The 21028-nt window shown below is 34.8% G+C and overlaps 2 protein-coding genes across 2 annotated transcripts; one reads left to right on the top strand and one right to left on the bottom strand.

Annotated features, from left to right (window-relative positions):
• Positions 1 to 2135: 2135 nt before the first annotated feature.
• Positions 2136 to 9096, bottom strand: LOC146532201 (PX domain-containing protein kinase-like protein). The gene is made up of 11 exons (XM_085197814.1): positions 8872 to 9096; positions 8608 to 8796; positions 8403 to 8499; positions 8093 to 8199; positions 7438 to 7554; positions 6430 to 6673; positions 5730 to 5972; positions 4347 to 4567; positions 3968 to 4048; positions 3412 to 3514; positions 2136 to 2968 (listed from the first exon to the last, which is right to left on the bottom strand). Exons 1-11 carry the CDS (start codon positions 8971 to 8973, stop codon positions 2829 to 2831), a joined length of 1644 nt encoding a protein of 547 aa, XP_085053940.1. The 5' UTR covers positions 8974 to 9096; the 3' UTR covers positions 2136 to 2828.
• Positions 9097 to 9496: 400 nt separating this feature from the next.
• On the top strand, positions 9497 to 19895 carry blw (ATP synthase subunit alpha blw, mitochondrial). Its single transcript, XM_085197810.1, has 10 exons — positions 9497 to 9655; positions 10027 to 10149; positions 10491 to 10604; positions 11440 to 11704; positions 12201 to 12425; positions 12741 to 12910; positions 13302 to 13396; positions 18276 to 18495; positions 18708 to 18875; positions 19445 to 19895. The coding sequence occupies exons 1-10, from the start codon at positions 9590 to 9592 to the stop codon at positions 19655 to 19657; spliced, it is 1659 nt and encodes a 552-aa protein (XP_085053936.1). The 5' UTR covers positions 9497 to 9589; the 3' UTR covers positions 19658 to 19895.
• Positions 19896 to 21028: the final 1133 nt, after the last annotated feature.

Below are 21028 nucleotides of genomic sequence, written 5' to 3'. Positions count from 1 at the left end.
GGAATAATTTAAGCAGTATCCACAATGTTAGTTTGAAAATAAAGTCACAAATATAAAGCCTTATTTTTTTACCTCTTTTCCCTTGTCCACTGTCATTAGACCCCCTTATGCTTTCGATACTTTCTCCAGATGCTGTGTTTTAGAATGTCAATCGAAATTTTCGCCTGCCTGCCTTACCAACTGCCGCTCTTCCTTCCACAATTGTTTGCCATTCATTCTTCATTCGTTCTTTCGACGTGCTCGGTTTAGGCACGGCGATATACTACTTCGTTCGATATTTGGATTTAATCAGCTAAATAGCATGGCACGAAAGGTATATTGAACGAACAGATTACATCTCCACAGCATTTATCTTTCTTTCATTCTTTTTCTGTAATATCGATGTTCCGGAACCGTATACAGTGTCGATACCAGAACTGCATTGTGTGGAGCTATGCTGACATTTCGCCATCATCAACACAGCTAAGGCTTTATCTCACATGTCACAGCTGTCCAAATACAAACAGAACAACCAAGATGACATAACGCAGCCTTGTTTAGCTCTCTATTAGATGTCAAACCAAGGCGACGTGCCAAATCGTGCACCCACACTGGCTGAGTGATCTCTTTAAAGTTGTCGTGGAGGTGGAGACGCTGTCGGACCACCGGTATATCCAGTTCGATGACAAACGAGGGACCGCGTCGGGCGCTTAAGCGCATCGATAGGGAAGTCGAGGAAGTTGCCTTGGTCCAGTCTGGGATCTGGGAGTCGACGACGTACGGTACGTCCCGTCGTTTTCTTTGTTGTTTCGCGGGGCGATGCGTCAATGCTTCATATCCGCCAACAGTCTGCAAGGCGCCAGATGTACTGGTGGACCGCCAAGATTGCGCAATTGGCCGTAGCGTGCGTTGCGGCTCGTCACCGGTACACTCGATACCGGATACGACGTCAACGGAATCCCGTCGAGGAGGATGCATTGTATGAGTTGTACCGCGGGTCTAAGGAGACTCTGTGGCTGTCATCGGCGACTCAAAGTCGCGTGTCAGGGAGGAGCTGCTGGGGTCCCTAGATTTCGATCGTGGAAGCACGCCTACAGTTGGGTACGGGGCAAGTTGCGTCCCTGTGCGCCTCCACTAACGCAAAGCATGCAACCCCAGTTGCTAGGGGCGGTGGTATCGGCCCTCTTCGAGCGAGCAGGACACGTTCCTCCGGTGATGGCTTCGTATCCCAGGATGGGGTGGTGCTGGCGGTGTCATTAGACATGTCCAACGCATTCAACACCCTACCCTGGAGTTGTATTCGGGACGGTCTGAAATACCATCGCGTGCCTTCTTACCTCCGCCGTACAGTAGAGGCTTACTTCTAAGTAAGACTATATTGTAGATAGACTAGAATGCAGATGTGTCATCTACACTCTAGTGTAGATGTGTCATATATCGGGAACGTGACGGTGCAGGTCGGCACCTCATGTCGTGCGATGTTTCACAGGGTTCGGTATTGGGACCGCTCCTGTGGAACATTCGCTACGACTGCGTAGTGAGAGGCGAACCCCGTCGGGCGCCGACTTCACGTGTTATGCGAACGATATGCTCGTAACTGCCAGGAGGAGCTTGCAAAGGAAAGCGACATTGATAGCTGAACCGCGTCCTTTGCCTGAATCTAGAGCCTGATCCATATAATAAAATAGAAATAAAAGCGTTTAAGGTTGTGGGACAGTCTAATTTTGCCAGGTTCATTTTTTCTGAAATTCACTCATATAAAGCAAAGAACCCTTGTACATTTCGATCAACATTAAGTATGTTGAGAAAAATAGTTTAGTAATAGTTTCTTTAATTAATTTGCTTAAATTTAAATAAAGTAAAGTACAATATAAATACTAATATAAACTAAAAATGCTTAAGCACTGGGATATCTACACAATTTCAACATAATATAATAAAAATACAGAAACATTTTTAATGGAAACAATGTTAAGAAAAAAATAATACTAATACTAAAAAATATATTTACTTACTACTTATTAAAAAAAAAAGGAGAGACATTTATTATTTTTTTTATTTATACAAACTAATTAATCTCTTGATATGATTTGAATATAAATAAACGTCTATAAAGTATTTTTTATTTTTTATAATTAAGAAAAAATAAATAAAAATATATAAAATAATATTTTATTATTAACTTGTTAATAAATATTCTGATAATAAATTACTGTATCCCTTCTCGAGATCTTAAATCAAGTAAAGCTTTATTTTAAAAAACTAGAATTTACGTAAAAAATAATTCATTATTAAAAATAGTCTCCCTCTTAAGTGAATAATGTATTTAGATAAAAATATGTATTTAATTTGCTGAAATATTTTTTATCTTTCATTTAAATTAATGGCGATAGTTGTCTTTGCATATGATTTTTCCTAGTTTTACATTTAATGTGTGCCAATGTGCAAATGTTTTGATATAATTATTTAGTAATAAGAATAGTTTATGATTTAACGCTCAAACCGACAGTTCCAAAGTTAAAAATTAACATCATAATTTTTATCTTACTCCTACTAATAAAATATAAATCTATATTCTCAATAAAAATACACAAATATTTTCGCAAATAAAAATGAACATTTTTGGGAACTGAAGACATTTAGATAAATAAGGATTGTTGATGCACAAAGTTAAGGTACTTTCACACCGGCGACCCAAAAACACTTTATTATATTGTACAATTTTTTGTACAATATTTATTATTCCTTTTCAGTACATCAAACGCGCACAATATTATTTATTGCACAATTTTGAATATTGCAATAATATTAACCACATAATATTCAATCCTATGCTACCAGGGCATCAGTTACCTGGAGGAGACCCGCGCGAGTCGCGTCTTGTCGAAGGAGCATATAGCGCTGAGTAGAGCGCCCCGCCCCCCTGTACCCGGGACCGCAGTCCCAGGACTGGTGCCCGCGAATGAACTTGCAGCGCTCGTATCGCCTGCTGTAATTTAATTTAAACTTACGAATACGATGTTTTTAAGACTTTTTAATTTTATAAAAAAATCGACGGAAAACGAGGAACAAAGTGTCAGAACACTAGATTTCTTCTGCCTTACCCTGCTATGTAGAAAAAAAATTGAAATAGCAAAAAAAAAATCGAAGATAATTACATTATTCAATTAAGGTAACTAATTTAAACCTTGAGGACTGTCGTGACGCAGAGACACAAAGTGTGACTGTATGCGGATCCGATCATCGTATCCGGTATTTAAATTTATATTTTCATTTCTTCGCTGTGGTGTCGAAGCAAAGCGCGGCGTTGAGTTTCCGGAATTCGGAATTCGGCGGAAAGTGGGGGAAAACGAAGACTAGGTTTCCTCTGCCCACCCCGCTGTGTGCGGGAAATGACGTGAAGCTGTTTCAAAGGTAACTAAAAACACTTACACAATGGCGGCGTGGGCGGCGTAGGCGAGGACGCGGTGCTGGCACTATGAGAGGGGACTTCCGCTAGGGACGACGTTGACTTCCACGCCGATTCTCGTTTTTTCTGCAATTAAAAATATAAAAATATAATGTAATAAGTACATACTCTTTTAGGGTTCCGTAAGCTCAATATGAAAAATAGATCATATAGGGGATATGATCAATTTGTTGTCCGTGTGTCTGTCTGTCGATCTCTTAATACGTACTACGTTTTTCATTTCCTCGCTCTGGTAGCAAAGCTAAACACGGCGTTATACTCCGCCACTCAACATGAAATGCCTCCAGAAATTGACTGAAAGTTGAAAACAGAAGTCTTTAATAGGGAAAATGATCTCAATTACTTTCCCACGCTGACGAAGTCGCAGGCATAAATTTTATTATTATTGTAATATGCGGTGTAGAGTTCCGCAATGTAACACATAATTCCTGTTTTAACTTAAAGAAGAAAACGTAGTACACGTACAATTATCACTGTCAACATCGTCACCATAACAAACAAAATACAAACAAATCTCACCACTCTTTTCTTTTGTTTCTTTAATTCTTGTTCAGAATTTAGTATTTCCTGTATCCTGACTTCCCTTTTTGCACTTCGAAACTATAATTACAGAATTAAATATATACTTTAACATATTTATTGTGTAATTCATTTTACTGGTATATGAAATTACTTAATTATAAAAACATATAAGATGTTTTAACATTTCTTTCTATTTTACTGAACAATTTTGATGGATTTATCATCAAAATGATGGTTTTTGTTTAAGGTTTTAGGTATAATCTTGTAATTATTAATCCAATTTTAATTATAAATTTTTTAGGTATCCTATTTACTTTATTAAAACAAAACTACTTAAAATGTAACAGTACAGTATGCAATACAAAACAATTCCTACCAATTTCTGATCACTAGTCAACCTTTCCATCGTCGCATTGACTGCTACTTTAATTTGATCCTTTATGTTCAGTGGAAATTTTAAATGAGTCCTCGTATCGTACTTAGGTGTTAGCCCGTTCAATGTAGCTCTGGTAAAGAACGGATGATATAACAAATCGCTTATAGTGGGCCCGCCATGTTTGCACGACACACTTGATAGACAAAGTCGGAGTATTGATTCTGTAATACATATTAAAATAGAATAAAATAAGCAATAAGCTCAATCCACGACCGGCCTCAATGTTCCTTACATTGAGGCCGGTCGTGGCGCAGGGACACAAAGTGTCTGTAAAAGCGAATGGTTGTGGGTTCGGTCCCCACTTGAGTTCCGCCACTCAACACACAATGTCACAGAATTCACGCAATGTCGACGAGTCCTGGGCGACCTGAAGTTAGCTTTAGATGGTGCAGATTTGGTTTTAGAACTTTTCCTGGCTTTGATTATCTTATTCCCGAGTGAAACATGCTCAAAAGTTCAGAAAAAATAACTTTAGTACGGCCAAGACTGTCAACCGTACCGTAGATTTGCGTGCATTTTTATTACCTACCTCACAGAAATTAGAAAATTACTATATAACTATTATCTATGCCTTACAAGTTAGGTTACGTAGTAATATATGTAAACAATGACATGATTAAGCTTTAATTATGTAAGAAATATATTATATATAAAAAAGGTTTTTAGTCCATTTTCAATATTTTTTTCTTATGTAACGAACATGTACATCGCAGATAATATTAGTGCGCGGTGATTAAAATTTAACAGTTTATAGGACTCATCGACAGTACATTAATGATGGTAAATTTAATTTGCCTTACTCTCTTAGGGAAGATGTGAAAACTCTCAGTCCAATGTATTTTATTATTTAAAACTTATACATGAAGTTTTACCAAGAAAACAATAACGTTGCTTTAAATAATAAAAAATGCTAAGGTAAATAAAAACTGCTAAAGTAAATAAAAACAGCATACGTACATAGGAAAATATATGAGTTTTTCTAATTTAAATTTTCTATTTTATTTAGATTTTATGTAATCATATTATATAAAATTCATTATATAATTTTACTGTCATTTATAACTTTTAATTGCCATTTTCGTACACAGTAATATTTTTTTTTGCTTCACACTGTACTTTGTATATAACAAGGAGGGCAGCGGGTATCTAGTGTTAAGAGTGAAGTCGCTCTCCACGCAACATTTAGCTTTCAGGACTTTGTGGAGAATGACGAAACTCAATACCGCTTATATTTATAGTTACTAAGAGAAGAAATCAAAATAACTAATGCCCCGATTCCATCGCATATCTCAAATATATTTTAGTAGAAATTGAGATACTAACCTAAATCTTCAGAGATTCCTTCTGGATATATATCACAATAATACGTATCGAGGGGTATAGCAAGCGCCATTTCGTACAATGTTCTACCAAAACAGTATACATCTACTAATTCTGGATTATTAGTTCTTTTTAGTTCCACTAAAAATGGCCGATGATGACACGGTACTCCCATTAGAAAATTTTCTAAATCCATTAATAAGGCTCTTTGGTTTTCTATTGCTATGTTACCAGGGTGGATGTGACCTGAAAAAGATTATTTTTAGCATTTTTAAAAATTGTAGTAGCATAGATTAGTGATGGCATGAAAATTACGATAAGAATAGGATAGAGCATACTATATAACTATATATAGTTAAAATACATATATTATAAGTCACTGAGGCCAGTCATGGCGCAAGAACACAAGTGTGCGACTGTAAACGCGACTGGTTGTGAGTGCGATTCCCACTCGAGGAATTAAAACATTTTATATTTTCATTTCTTCGCTTTGGTAACGACGCAAATAGCAGCTTTGAATACCGGAATTTAACGTGCAATGCCTTCAGAATTCGCTTAATGCGGTTTTAATGTGAAAGAAGTATCTTAACACAAGGTCCCCACTATGTGCGGGATACAGCGTAAAGAAAAAACCTCATTAAGCCTTAACCTTGCAATTTTATTTTCACTTACATATATTAAAAAAAAAACAACAACAACTTACCATGTGGCAACCCTTTCTCATGTAAAAAATATAACGCTTGCAATATTTGGTATCCATAATGAGCTATCTGGCCTGTCGTGAAAGGTTTTCTCACTTTCGGGTTGCCATATTTAGATAAATAACTCTTATTATACTCAGTCCCGTATAATAAGTCTCTAATACTTCCACTCTCGTGAATACGTCTAACTACATAGGCACCAGTTTCTAATGTATGTATTAATAATATGTCGTCTATATAAGAATGCTACAAAATAATAATAATTTTACGAGTCAAATGAGAAATATTACGATGATGAAGATTTGAAAAAAGCAAAGAGATTATGACAAAATCCAATAAGCCACTTGAGTCTTCTTGAAGTAAAACAAATTTCTTAACACTTAAAAAATTTATAATTGTAATTTTTATTTTTTTTAAATGAGAAAAAGTGTTCTCCTCCACTGTAGTCTACAGAATGATATGCTAGGAATATTAAAATTAATCACAAATGTTTATATGTTATCAAATTAATACATCTGTTAAAAATATTTATTTACATCACTGTAAAAAAATTGTTTTAGGATCAAGCATCCATTCAATTGAATAAATTCATCAAAACTACATCAGATGTTACCTTCCAAATATATCTAATTTAATATTTAGAAATAATATTTCTTAATAAGTAACTACTAAATATATTATAATATAGTAAATTATTTATATTTATGTGTATTAAGCATACATCAAATGTATGGAAAGTAAATTAAAATACATTATTCTTTATATTTACACAATGAAAGAGATGTGTAAATATTTCTACAATCTCCTCTTTCTGCTCATCTTTGAAACCAAATAAAAAATTGTAACAGATGTATAAAGATTTCAAACTCAATTTAAAAGTGTTCAATTAAACATTTAGGTTAATCAGATACAGTATTGAAATTGATTAACATAACAAAGTTGAAAATATATATAGTTATTAATTATATTTGAAATACATCATACATTTCAAAATATTTCAGATAACTTACAGATATATTTTGCAAACTTTTGAAAGCTGTCTGCATTTCTTTACTTTGTAATACATGATCAGGTCCATAACTCTGCCAAGATAATATACAGTTCAATTGAGTTTGTGACTCATTGACCTGAAAAATGATAATCTTAAATTGTAATATATTCAATATAACAACAAGAAAATAAATATTATTAAATATAATTTGGTAATAAATAAATAACTATATTAACTAAGAGACAAATGCCACATCAGTTTTACTATTACTACAGAGTTGCAGATTTTTAGTATACTTACACGATGAGTGGGTTAATAAATAAAAACTAACAAACAATTGACAGTATTATAAAAAGATTACATATAATAATAAAAGTTATTTTTAACAATATGATAAGAGGATGATGAATCACAGTTTACTACTTGTTTTTACTTCATTGTTTTATTTCTGCTTAAGGTATTTGTACATAACTTTCTACTACTTTAAGTAGAATATATTATACTAGACACATCAATTTACAATTTGAAACAAAATTAGATAAATATAGTTTTTTCATCTTCATACTGGTAGTCCTGGAGCTTAGATCATTATTTTTCATTATTCATCTCACTAAGGAGAAATTATTTGTTTTATTTGAAAATTAAAATATTTATGTATGTTTTGTAAAACTTACTAAAAAATAATGTTTTCTTACTCTCCATCCAATTTCTATTAAAGGACCTTTCAATTCATATTGACCATCACCTCGTAAAGCTATTGAGATTATCTGCAAGGCCTGCTCTATGAAAAAAATAATTTATTAATAAGTTTATTTCATTTTTGTATACAAGGAATATTGTCTACAAAATATCATGATATCTTGATGTTTATTTAAAACAATTAAATTTCAATCTTAATTATATAATATAAACACACTGCTTTGTTTCTACACTATAATAATATTTCTTATAGACATATTTTTGCTGTTGCAATATTTTACATACCTGCTATAGATAAGGAATAATTATTAGGATCCAAAAAACTTCTCACTTGCAATGATAATGCCAGCACATGATGTTTTAATACTTCATTTATGTATGTCTGTAATTATTAGTTAAGTAAATATTCTTCTAAATTTTCTTATCTATTCTACTTCAGTGTTCTTAATTAATTCCAACAAATTAAAATTTAACAATAATCAGCTTTTACCTGTAAAGCTACTTGTCGTTCTGCTACAAAAGATGGTTGCATATTTCCAATAAGTTTCTTAGGGGGAATAGGAAGGTCAATATTAGCCTGCTGGAGGCCGACGTGTAAAGCGGCGAAATCCCTATATCGTCGTGATACGGTCCATTTATTCTCTTTATTGGGGCCTCTTTGTACCCGTAGAATATACTCCTGTTAATTGACAATACAATTCAAATAATATGTATTCCTATTTTTTAATATTTCATAATTAATAAAAGAACTTACGGTATGCTTATTAATATTTTGCGCATTTTCTAGAGAACAGGTGAGCTTTTCTGTGTCATCAATTCGGATTTTATTATTCGATGAACGTTCGAATATAGCCATCACAACAAAATAAATTTAAAATAATTATTTATCGGAAATACACAGTAAGCAATAAACATTTTGTTATCGCATTTGTCATTTATTTGTCAACCATTTGAGATGTCGTTAGACGTTGACATATCTCAGCTGACAATTTATTTGGTTCGCTCGAAGGCTTAAACCATAGTTTTGAGTATTGGATTTAAGTTATATAAGTTTTAATTTTATATACTAAAACATTACAAAATGATAATAACATACGTTAAAAAACGTATATGCTATATTAATTTTGCATAATTTATAAGACATACCTAAATAAATATTTAATATCCTGTTTTTCAGTTCAGAAATTTGTATAATTGTTCAATATTTGCTATTATAATATTTAAATTTTTACTAAATTTAGTAGAACATATAAAAAAATAAATTTTAATCATGAAATTGTCAAATTGTTCAATTTCTGATTGATTTTTTTAAATATAAAGTTTAATTATATAACTTTATTTCAGAACATATAAGCAGGGCTCTAACCACAGACAAAGATCGATTTTGTCATTTCCTGTAATATCGCAACGAGTCGCGAGCGGAGTATACCACGATCCTTCGGTCTGCCATTTAGTTTGAATATTTGTGAAAAATGTCTCTAATCTCCGCTCGTTTGGCCTCCTCGGTGGCCAGGCGCTTGCCTAATGCCGCTACCCAGGTATTTTCTTATCATGTTCTTTTTAATCATAGGAATAAAGGTCTCCGGTCTATCCGTACCAATATCTGCCCATTATTCTAAATTATACTTTTGCCGTTTGTTCTGTATACTAGACGCATATTAAATGGGATAATATTTCTTTTGCACGTATATTAAGTGCTTATAAGTATGTTTCTTTAAAGTTATCTCTCCAAGACAAATCATGTTATGTAATGCGTCCGATCGGCTTTCTGTCAAAAGGCATGTCCATTTTGCACTTTAGTAGGTGCTAGTAATGAGAAATCGTTAACATTGTAATACCAGCGTCAACTATGCTATATATTGCGTTTAGATTCATAAATATAAATTAAATTCATTATGTTCGGTGGTAGGTTTCGAAGGTCGCCCTCCCCGCGGTAGCAGTGGCTACCCGCAAGCTCCATGTCTCGTGTCCACAACGGGCTGCCGAAATCTCCCAAATCTTGGAGGAGAGAATCCTCGGTGCCGCACCTAAGGTATGTACTTAATTACATAAATCATATCAATATTTCTAAATTGGTAAGGTTATGTAAATCAAAGATTAAAAGGATTATAAAAAAATAATAAATACTATTTTACACAGGAGTAATTAGTGGATACAATACAATAATACCCTTTTATATTTGCAAGTCCAATAAAATTTATTAATATGAAAATAAATTTAATATGTATATTCATTTTTGTGTTTATATCATTAAAATTTTTAACAATTTTGTGATGAATATTTTTTTATTCTTACTTGTTTTTATTAAGACTACATTCTCAAAAGATAATCATGGTGACCTAAAAAAAGTAAACAAAGTTTTCATAATTACAGGCCGACTTAGAAGAAACCGGTCGTGTGTTGAGCATCGGTGACGGTATTGCCCGTGTGTATGGTCTTAAGAACATCCAGGCTGAGGAGATGGTGGAATTCTCCTCTGGCCTTAAGGTTTGTATTTACTAATAAATTTGGAATGTTTAAAAAAGAAATTTATGGCAAACATAATTTAAAATTTTCAGGATTAAGATTATAAAAAATTATGTATTTATTGTAACATTTTATTGAACTAGAATATCTGCAATGCAGTTGTTAGGTAACATGCTCGAAAAAATCTGAAATAATTTATCCTTATTCATTTATACAAATTAATAAGCAGCAAAAAATTGAATCAATATTAAATTTTTGTGCATTTCATTATTTTACAGTATTCTATTTCAAACTATGCCTATTAATATAATTATATCATTATTATTGAGGTGTCATGGCTCAAGGGCACAAGTATGTGAATGTAAATGTAGACAAGTAAATGATATATTTAATATTTTTCACTCATTTTCATTTCACAAAAACAACAAGGCAAAGTGTGGCGCTAAGTTTCCACTTAACACAATGCCTCGGGCAATCGGCGGAAAGTCGGGAACGAAAGTGTCTAAATGGGAATAGAGTGAGAACATAAGGTTCCCAGGTTCTCTCCGCTGACCCTGCTTTGTGCAGTGCAATGTGAAACTAAAATAAAATATCATCATTACATTTGCAACATAATTATTTATCATTTAATCCAACTTAATTACATTAAGCCCTTGAACATAGGGTTGTGGCTATTTTGGAAAGTTTAAAAGGATTTTTAGAACAGCATAATTACATAAACTTATTTAAAACATATTATTCGATAGACATGGCTTATGTAAATGATTTTTTAAAATATATTTTAATAATAATTTTTAAATATCATTTTCATTCACTCAACAGCAATAATATTAATGCTAATAATAATTGCCAATAGGGTATGGCTCTCAACTTGGAGCCCGACAATGTGGGTGTGGTAGTATTCGGTAACGATAAGCTGATCAAAGAAGGAGACATTGTGAAGCGTACTGGTGCTATCGTAGACGTACCCGTCGGTGAACAACTTCTTGGACGCGTTGTAGACGCTTTGGGTAACGCCATTGATGGAAAGGGACCCATCGACACAAAGTCCCGTATGCGAGTCGGTATCAAGGCCCCCGGTATCATCCCACGTGTGTCTGTACGCGAGCCTATGCAAACTGGTGAGATTACGTAATTTTTCTAGATTGTTAGACTTTTGTATGGATTATTATTAGTTGTCTTAAGTCGAAGTTATTTAGAATAAAATATATAGAGTATTCTTTATTGTAAATAAAGACTCATAAAAGACGTAAATAACACGAAGACATTTAAATATATTTTTATAACATATATGCTAAGGCGGTCTTATTGCTTCAAGCAATCTCTTATTGATAATTTTTGGTAAATGAAGGAATAAATTTAATAAAAGGAATCGGAATTATGTTACAGTGCACATACATTAAAGAAAATATTATTTAATAAAATTAACTGGAAATAATATGTTATAAACTACATATAATATTTTTGAATATAATACCTACATATGTATTAAATCATTATATTATTTAATTATTATTTATTATTAATATTTATACTATAAATAATTTTATTTACTGAATCAATAAACTTAAAGATATCTCAAAATATTGTATAACACTTAAAACTAATAAACCATAGGTATTAAGGCTGTGGACTCCCTCGTACCAATTGGTCGTGGTCAACGTGAATTGATCATTGGAGACCGTCAGACCGGCAAGACCGCTCTGGCCATCGACACCATCATCAACCAGCAGAGGTTCAACAAGGGAGAAGATGAGAAGAAGAAGCTGTACTGCATCTACGTCGCTATCGGACAGAAGAGATCCACCGTGGCACAGATTGTGAAGAGATTGACTGATGCCGGTTAGTTATTGTATGGAAAAAAATGGGATCTTGTTAATTTGTAGCATTTCCTTGGTCTTGGTATTCTTATTACAATAAATATTATTGTAAAATTATTAATTGATTCCAAAAGTTACTTGTAAACTATGAGACAATAAAAAACAAATGATTAAAGACAGCATGTTGTTGACTTCTGTTACTCAACAAGTGGTTCACTAAAAGAAAAATGGAATGTTTTGGACACACTAGGTTCTCTCTTCTTATTCTGGGATTTGGTAAAAATTCTAGTAAACTTAAGGAAGTTATATATCTTTATACTTTTTCTTATTAACAAAGGTGCCATTAACTACACCATCATCGTATCCGCCACCGCCTCGGACGCCGCGCCCCTGCAGTATTTGGCGCCGTACTCCGGCTGCGCCATGGGAGAGTTCTTCCGTGACAACGGCAAGCACGCCCTCATCATCTATGATGACTTGTCCAAACAGGCTGTTGCTTATCGTCAGGTTTGTTGATTTAATTTATATATATATTATAGTACTAATTGAATTATTCTTGTAAGAAACTTATTAACAATGTCAATTTTTATATACAAATGTAATATTAAATAGTATGTATGAATTTGTCGTTCAATATATCAAAATAAAATATTGATGGTATTATTTCATATCAAATTATTTACATTAACTCACTAAAGTTACATATGTTACCTGAGAATTTCCAGGGTGGTACCAAAATTCTTATAAGTCCGACTGTTTTGTTGCACTCTATGTTCTTATAATTTGTAGTATTTCATTTTAATTAATTAATTTATAGTTACAGGACATCAAACATAAATTAGTATTACGCAACTTGTTATGTAATGTTGACTTAGTTTAAATATTATTTTGTATACAGATGTCTCTGCTGCTGCGTCGTCCCCCAGGTCGTGAGGCCTACCCCGGTGATGTGTTCTACCTCCACTCCCGTCTGCTCGAGCGTGCGGCTAAGATGTAAATATTTATTGCAATTTATTTAACTAACAAAAAAAATCTGGTTTGAAATGTTTTACAATGCATTTAGTTTCGCCACTTCTTAATACGCAATGAATGATTTGAAGATTTAGTGAAAAGTTGGGAATGGAATGTCTCTATACTATATCTACCCTCGTATATAAAATGTTAAGCTAAAAAAACAAACTGGTAAGACCAAATATGTTGGCAAATATGACGAGTTACTAGTGACTCTTGGATCCTCTTTTGCCTATTCTGCTATATTTAGAAGAAGCAAGAACTTTTGAATTTAGAATTACTTACAACAAATTTTATTAATATAAAAATAAGTTTTTTTTTTTTTTTTTTTTTCTCTAAACATATCGTGCAATCAGCCGTAGTAGCTATGAGCAGATGAGTGAAAGGAAACAGTCTTGTTAAGTGCTACTCCCAATGGAGCACACCGTTTTATTTATGTAGTCAGTTTTTATGCTGACTACCCTGGTCGAAGATATCTCGTGCTTTCCTGAGTCGGCGGATGCTTTCAGGTATTGTTAATTGTTTAGCCAGAAGGTTGGGATGTTTTTCGAGCCTTGCTTTGTAACGATCACTACAAGCAGCAATTTCCTCTCTCACTAGTGGGACATCAAGGTGTTCATGAAGCTCACTTGTTTTAATGAACCAGGGTGCGCTTGATATCTGTCTCAGAATATTATTTTGCACCCTTTGCATTATCATGATATTGCTGGCACTAGCAGCGCCCCACAGTTGTATACCATAAGTCAAGATTGGTCTTATCATTGACTTATATATTAGTAATTTGTTGTCAACTGATAACTTAGAGTTTCTTGCCATTAGCCAATGTAGACATTTGTATTTTAGGTGTATCTCGTCCCTTTTGGTTTTGATGTGTTTCTGCCAGGTAAGTCTACGATCCAAATGCATGCCCAGATACTTTACAGAGTCTTGGTGTGTGAGCTGAATACCATTTAGTGTGACAGGTGTACAGTTTTTCTTACATAAGGTAAATGAGACCTGTACTGATTTGGCTACATTAACAGCCACTCTCCATTTTACGAGCCATTCCTTCATCATATTAAGGCTATTCTGTAGGATCTTAGAAGCTTCAATTGGACATTTGTTGGAAGCCAAAAGAGCAGTATCGTCTGCAAAGGTGGCGATTGTTACCTCAGGGTTTTGTGGCAAATCAGATGTGAATAGTGTGTACAAGATAGGTCCCAAAACAGAACCTTGTGGCACACCCGCACTCACTTCATAGAAGCCTGAAGTGGTGTTTCTCTCCTTGACTTGAAATATTCTATCGGAAATATAAGATTTCATAATTCGGTAGAATGAATGCGGGAGCAGGGTTTTTATCTTGTACAACAAACCCCTGTGCCATACTCTATCAAAAGCCTGCTGTATGTCTAGAAAGGCCGATGAACAGTACTCTTTCTTTTCAAATGAATTTTGAATTTTTCTACATACTCTATGTACCTGTTCTATGGTGGAGTGTTCCTTTCGAAAGCCGAACTGGTGATTCGGTACAATGGATTTCTTATCTAGAGCAAGATTAAGTCTAAAGAGTAGGCACTTTTCAAAGATTTTTGACATAGCCGGAAGTAAGCTGATTGGTCTATATGAGGTGAGTTCATGAGGAGGTTTACCAGGTTTATGGATCATCATTACTTGGGAAACTTTCCACAAATCTGGGAAGTACCCGATCCTCATCATAGCATTAAAGACCATTGTAAGATATACCACGGCTTTGCGCGGTAGTTCTTCGAGAACCTTTTTGTCTATGAGGTCGAACCCAGGTGCTTTGTTGTTTTTCATAGACTTAATAGTTCTGGCTGTTTCGTTGGGCGTCACTGATTTTAGGGGAACGTCGAGCTGGAAGTCTTGATTGAGAACCAAATCAATATCTGTTTCGTCAGCGTTAGGTTCACCTGTCGGCGTGAAGACTGTGCTCAGATGTTTCGCGAATGCTTCCACCTTGGTATGTTCATCTCTGGCCCATTCTCCATTCGGCATTCGTAGCGGCGGCTTATGAGCCAATGGTTGATCAAAGTTTTTGCAAGCTTTATACAATGAATAGTTTGTGGCTTTTGTTGCCGTTAGGCTTTCGAGGTAAGTTTGTAAGGCAGCGTCATTTGCTTCTGTTGTTAAAGTCTTCAGTTCTTTCATTGACCTGTTAAATGCTGTTTTGTCGTTTGGGTGCCTACTAGTATGCCACACTCGTCGCAATCTTCTTTTTTCTAAGATTTTTAGCCGTATGGTATCAGAGTAAACTTTACATTGTGGTGGACGCTCCAAGGTTGCCGGCGTACAGGACCAACAACCCTCCTGAATAGTCGTGGTGATATTTTTGACTGCCTTATCAATATCCGATTCCGTTTTTAGAGATATTACTAGGTTGAGTCTTTCGTCGATCAACTCTCGAAAAGAAAACCAGTCTGTTCTGTTATTATACAGTTTGTTCGGTCTTAAGGCTGTGATCACTGTGGTTCCAATTGAGAGTATGACGGGAACATGATTGGAATGGGCGTCCAGACATACTTCTATGTTAAAGAAAGCTTTTGTGAGGTTTTTGGCAATAAAGAAATCAATCACATCAGGTAATCTATTCGGATCGCTGGGCCAGTTCGTAGGCTCTGATGAAGACATTGTAAAAAGGTTGTTTTTGTCTATGCTTTTTTTAAGTTCTCGACCTCTAGTGTTAGTCAGTCTGGTACCCCAGTGGGTGTTCTTGGAATTCCAATCCCCTCCAACTATGAAACGTGAGCCAAGAGTATCGAAAAACTCATCATATTGCTCTGCTGTTATTTTATATTTTGGAGGACAGTAAATTGCGGTAACATTTAATGTTCCATGTCGCTCTTCTATTGTGATTGTAGCTGCCTGAATGTACGGTTTTTTAAACTGAGGCTGTTCGTTATGTTTGATATTGGACTTTACTATTACCGCTGCCCCTGCATGTGCAGTTCCATCTGGATGATTTGTGGCGTAAATGTCATAATTTTTTATCTTGACATGACTACTAGCCGTGAAGTGAGTTTCAGATACTAACAATATGTCAATTTTATGTGAATTTAGAAGAACTTCGACCTCATCTTTGTTTGGTGATAGCCCATCTAGGTTCCATGTCGCTATTTTAAGAGAAGTCATTTTGCTAATTTGGAGACTAGAGTTGTTATGAGGCTGATTAAGGTACTCATTTGTTGAAGGATTAGCTCGATCTTTTCTGCTTGTTTAAGCAGTATCTCTTCGATTGGTTTTTGTGTAGTATCTCTGTCAGGGCTATCTATGCTTTTATTTGATTTCAACGCTTCAGCGTAATTCCGTCTGTCTTTGCCGTCCATGTTTGATTTAGTTTTATCAATTCCTTCCGTCCGAGGCAGCTCATCAGTGTTCAGATTGGAGCCTGTTTCTTGTCTACTTCTAAGTTTGGTGTTACTTTGTTTACCAAACTTTCTAGCTAGTATCTCTTCATAAACTTCGCAGCCTTTATAATTCGCTGGGTGGGAGCCAAGACATAAAGCACACTTAGCAGGGGTATTCCGATCAGTTTTAGGACAGTCTGCAGTTTTATGAGATTGTGCGCACTTCACACAACGATATGGCCTCATGCAGTAATTCTTGGTGTGCCCATACTGCTGGCATTTTTGGCACTGCACTACTGAGTTGCGTTTCCGTGGATCTTCTATAACAACCGATTGGTAATATATATATTTTATATTTTTAGCGGCCTTGTTACTCGGGCCTTGTTCTAGGGTAGCAAAAAATGTAGAGGTTGGCTTCCTATCTGGTCCATATTTCGCATTTATAATCTCGCCTATAACAATGTTTCCCGTGCCTTCCAGTGTTTCTTTTATTACTGAGATTGGTGTTGTATGATGCAAGTTTCTTATTACAATTCTATATGGTCTCTTGTCTTTCCTGTTGAAGGTGTGTCCGATAAGACCATTCTCTCTAACTACCTTTATAATTGTTTTATATGTCTCTACTGTATTACAGCTTACCCTTAGTTGATTTTTATTAATAATTTTGAAGGTGAAATCTTTTTTATTTACAACATTTTCTAAAAGTTCGGTAAGTTTGTTGACATCTTCTATGCCATAAAGAATTATTGGTGGTGGTTTGGAATTTATCTTAGGAATGTGACTGTTTACTTCTTGTACGTCAGTTGGAAGTAAATTAAAACTATTTGTTACTGTTATTTTTTCGGGCGAGGGAGAGGATACTTTTTTCCTCTTGGGACCTCTCAGGGTCGGTACTCTTTGCCAGGCGGGGGGACTGACACTTTGATGATCCGTGCTACAGTGGGAATCCATCTGTGTTTGGTTTTGACTTTTCATTTCTGACCCGGAGCTCATTGAAGCACTTTTAGGCCTGGACATGAATAAACCAGGATGAAAAGCTTGTTGTATGAGCCTTTTATTACTCTCTTTTTGACCAGTAGCATTCACTAATAAGGGGGCCTGGGTACCCACCCCCCTACAGTCTTCGGTAGCTAATTTCTCACTTACTGGCCCGGATACCAGTAAGCGCCGGGGGCTAGCCGGATTGCATGGCAGAACACACTCATTATTATCACTCATTTCATTATGTTTCTGGGGGAGTAGTGTGACGCTTTCCCAAGGTATCACACGTCAGAATTTTGGGATGACGCCCTAGCCTTTGATGACCCAACATCTTTCTACTAGGCAGCAGATGCCATTTTATTTTGGAGTTGGCTTCTCCTAGATCAATTGCCTTGACAGGGCTAACGAAGTTGATCTCCCCGGATAAAAATAAGTAACAACAGAATGTAACATTATATTAGCATCAAAGTGTTGTGCTCTAATATTAGAAAATAATTTTATACTTTGTTAATAATATAATTATATTCTTATACCAGGTCCGACAAAATGGGTGGCGGTTCCCTCACAGCCCTCCCCGTAATCGAGACCCAGGCCGGTGACGTGTCTGCCTACATTCCAACCAATGTCATTTCTATCACTGACGGACAGATCTTCTTGGAGACTGAACTGTTCTACAAGGGTATCCGGCCCGCCATCAATGTCGGTCTGTCTGTGTCCCGTGTAGGATCTGCTGCCCAGACCAAGGCCATGAAGCAGGTACAGTCTTTATAAAAATAGTCCAAAAATAACAATATAGTATAATGGACAATTCATTAAAAATATTAAAAAAGTGCTTTAGTTGCAATCTGAACTAAAATACAAATTATATGTTATTGTCATTGGATCTAAAAAAATGAAAAAATACTATAAATAATAAAAAAAGTTTATTTTTAAAGCTTTTATTTTATAAATTTTTCTTATTTTGAAAGGTGGCTGGTTCCATGAAGCTTGAGTTGGCTCAATACCGTGAGGTTGCCGCTTTCGCCCAGTTCGGTTCCGACTTAGACGCCGCCACCCAACAGCTGCTCAATCGTGGTCAACGTCTTACTGAACTGCTCAAGCAAGGACAATATGTACCAATGGCCATTGAAGAACAGGTTAATATTTATTTTGTATTTCTTATATATGTATGTATTGGATGTTGTGTAGTGGAGTATCTTGATACTTGGTTGGAGACATGTGACATTCATAAGAATATATAAGGCAAAGTTTTACATTTAAAAAGGTTCCTAAAGTGGTAAAGCACAGGCTCTGCCAAAAAGCATATTACTCTGTTAAAGATTATGTTCGCGATAAAGATGTTTGGAAATGAGTTGCTCTATTTCTAAGTTAAAATTGTTAATTGTAATTTGTAACAAATGTTGGCATTTAAAAAGAGTGGCCATGAGTTTCTTTGCCTGTATCTTCTCATGAGCTCAACCATTTGAACGGGCTTTTTTCAAGTCAAAATTGCACATTTTTTTTGTTATTTTTAATTTGCATTTTTTTTTCTACTTTATGACATGTCCAAGTAAATGTTAAGCATTTTTATGGAATAAAGATATTTTGACTTTGACTTTGACTTTATAGCACATTTGTAAGTTTCTCACGAAAATGATTATAATTTTTTACTATTTTCGAAAAATGAGATAAATTATAGTACATAAATTTTGATGTAATTCCATAGGTTGCAATCATATACTGTGGTGTGCGTGGACACCTCGACAAGCTGGACCCAACCAAGATCACAGCCTTCGAGAAGGAGTTCACCCAGCACATCAAGACCAGCCACCAAGGTCTCCTGAACACCATCGCCAAGGATGGCCAGATCACACCTGAGTCTGATGCTGCATTGAAGAAGATCGTCAGCGAATTCTTAGCCACTTTCTTAGGACAGTAAACGTGGAACTAAATAAACTTCAAATTATGTAAGTTATAACTAAATCAATGTATAATTTATATAATTTCAAGTCCTGTTAAATATTTAAGTGATCGTCAATGGAAGCGTTTATATTAATACTTCTGTAAACGGTCTAGTAGTGTCATTTCGTATGGACTGTACTGAATGTGAATACAATCATGGAATGTATTTATCTATGGCGTCAGCAGTGGTTATATATAAATAAAATTATTATTTACATGTGACTTTTATTTTGATAGTTTTTAAGATTATCTCGTACTAGTGCTTAAGTTTTTCCCTATACATTTTTATTATATATTGTTTACATGTTATATATCAGCCAAAATATAGTTCGTAAATAATTTTGAATTAGGCGAGCGGGCAAGCGACTGGTTGCCGCGTAGTGAGCGAAAAGAGCGTAGGTGGAGGCCCCGACGGCTCGATTAAGACGACAACGTCTGCTGATAATTGAGTTTTTTCCTCAGTCAAGCAAATTGTGCTGACGTTTAAATCTATTAAAATACGTCCATTGATATATTTTTTAATGTTTTCTCAGAATTCATATTTATTCAAATTTACAGAAGCTTTTTCTAAAATATTATACCATTGGAATAATTGTAATTGTGAAATTGGTACGAGGTAGACACGATAGTTGTGGGTTCGATACTTAATACTCCACTTAGTATTATATTCATAATTTTCATTTCTTTCGTGTTAAACGCTAAACAAAGCAATGTCTCTTATGAAAAGAAAAATTGTAAACATTAAGATTTAAGACCGTTGAGAAATTACCGAGATCGTCTTGATGCAGCGGCACAGCGTCTTAGTATAAAACATGATGGTTGTGGGTTCGATCGTAGTCTGGGGAATTAATTATTTTTATTTTCTCGCTCTGAAAATTACATTATTGACTTCCGCCGCGCAATGTTTTGAAAAGTAAAGAACTGAGTGTCAAAACACCAGATTGCCTCTGCGGACATTGGCATGCTGTATAAAATATGGTAGGTAAGGATAAAAATTAAGATTTAAATAATAACAACAATCAGCTTCACGCTGTATTCATTCAGCGAAGCCCCTGTATCGGTTTACAATCACACTTTGTGCCTCTGCGCCACAACTGGCCTCATATAACTAAAAAAATAAGATTTTTTCCATACCGGTTTTCCTTTGTTGAATCCTTTTTATCAAAAGTCTTTCTAGAAGAGGAGTCGATTATTTAATTCAAAATATACAGCTGAATACTGATTAAATACAAAATAAAGAGTGGTAAGCGAAATACAGGTGTCAAAAATTTGCATTTTTATAAGGAACACATTTATTTATCCCTTATTTAATCCGAATTTTTGGCAACTTGGAGGTAAAAAACAAATT

This window comes from Heliconius melpomene, chromosome 14, assembly GCF_056956725.1.
Source record: "Heliconius melpomene rosina isolate 202511_hmr_F chromosome 14, ASM5695672v1, whole genome shotgun sequence".
NCBI lineage: Eukaryota > Metazoa > Arthropoda > Insecta > Lepidoptera > Nymphalidae > Heliconius > Heliconius melpomene.
The sequence above is the reverse complement of the archived record's forward strand: the minus strand, read 5'-3'. Positions and strand labels throughout refer to the sequence as shown.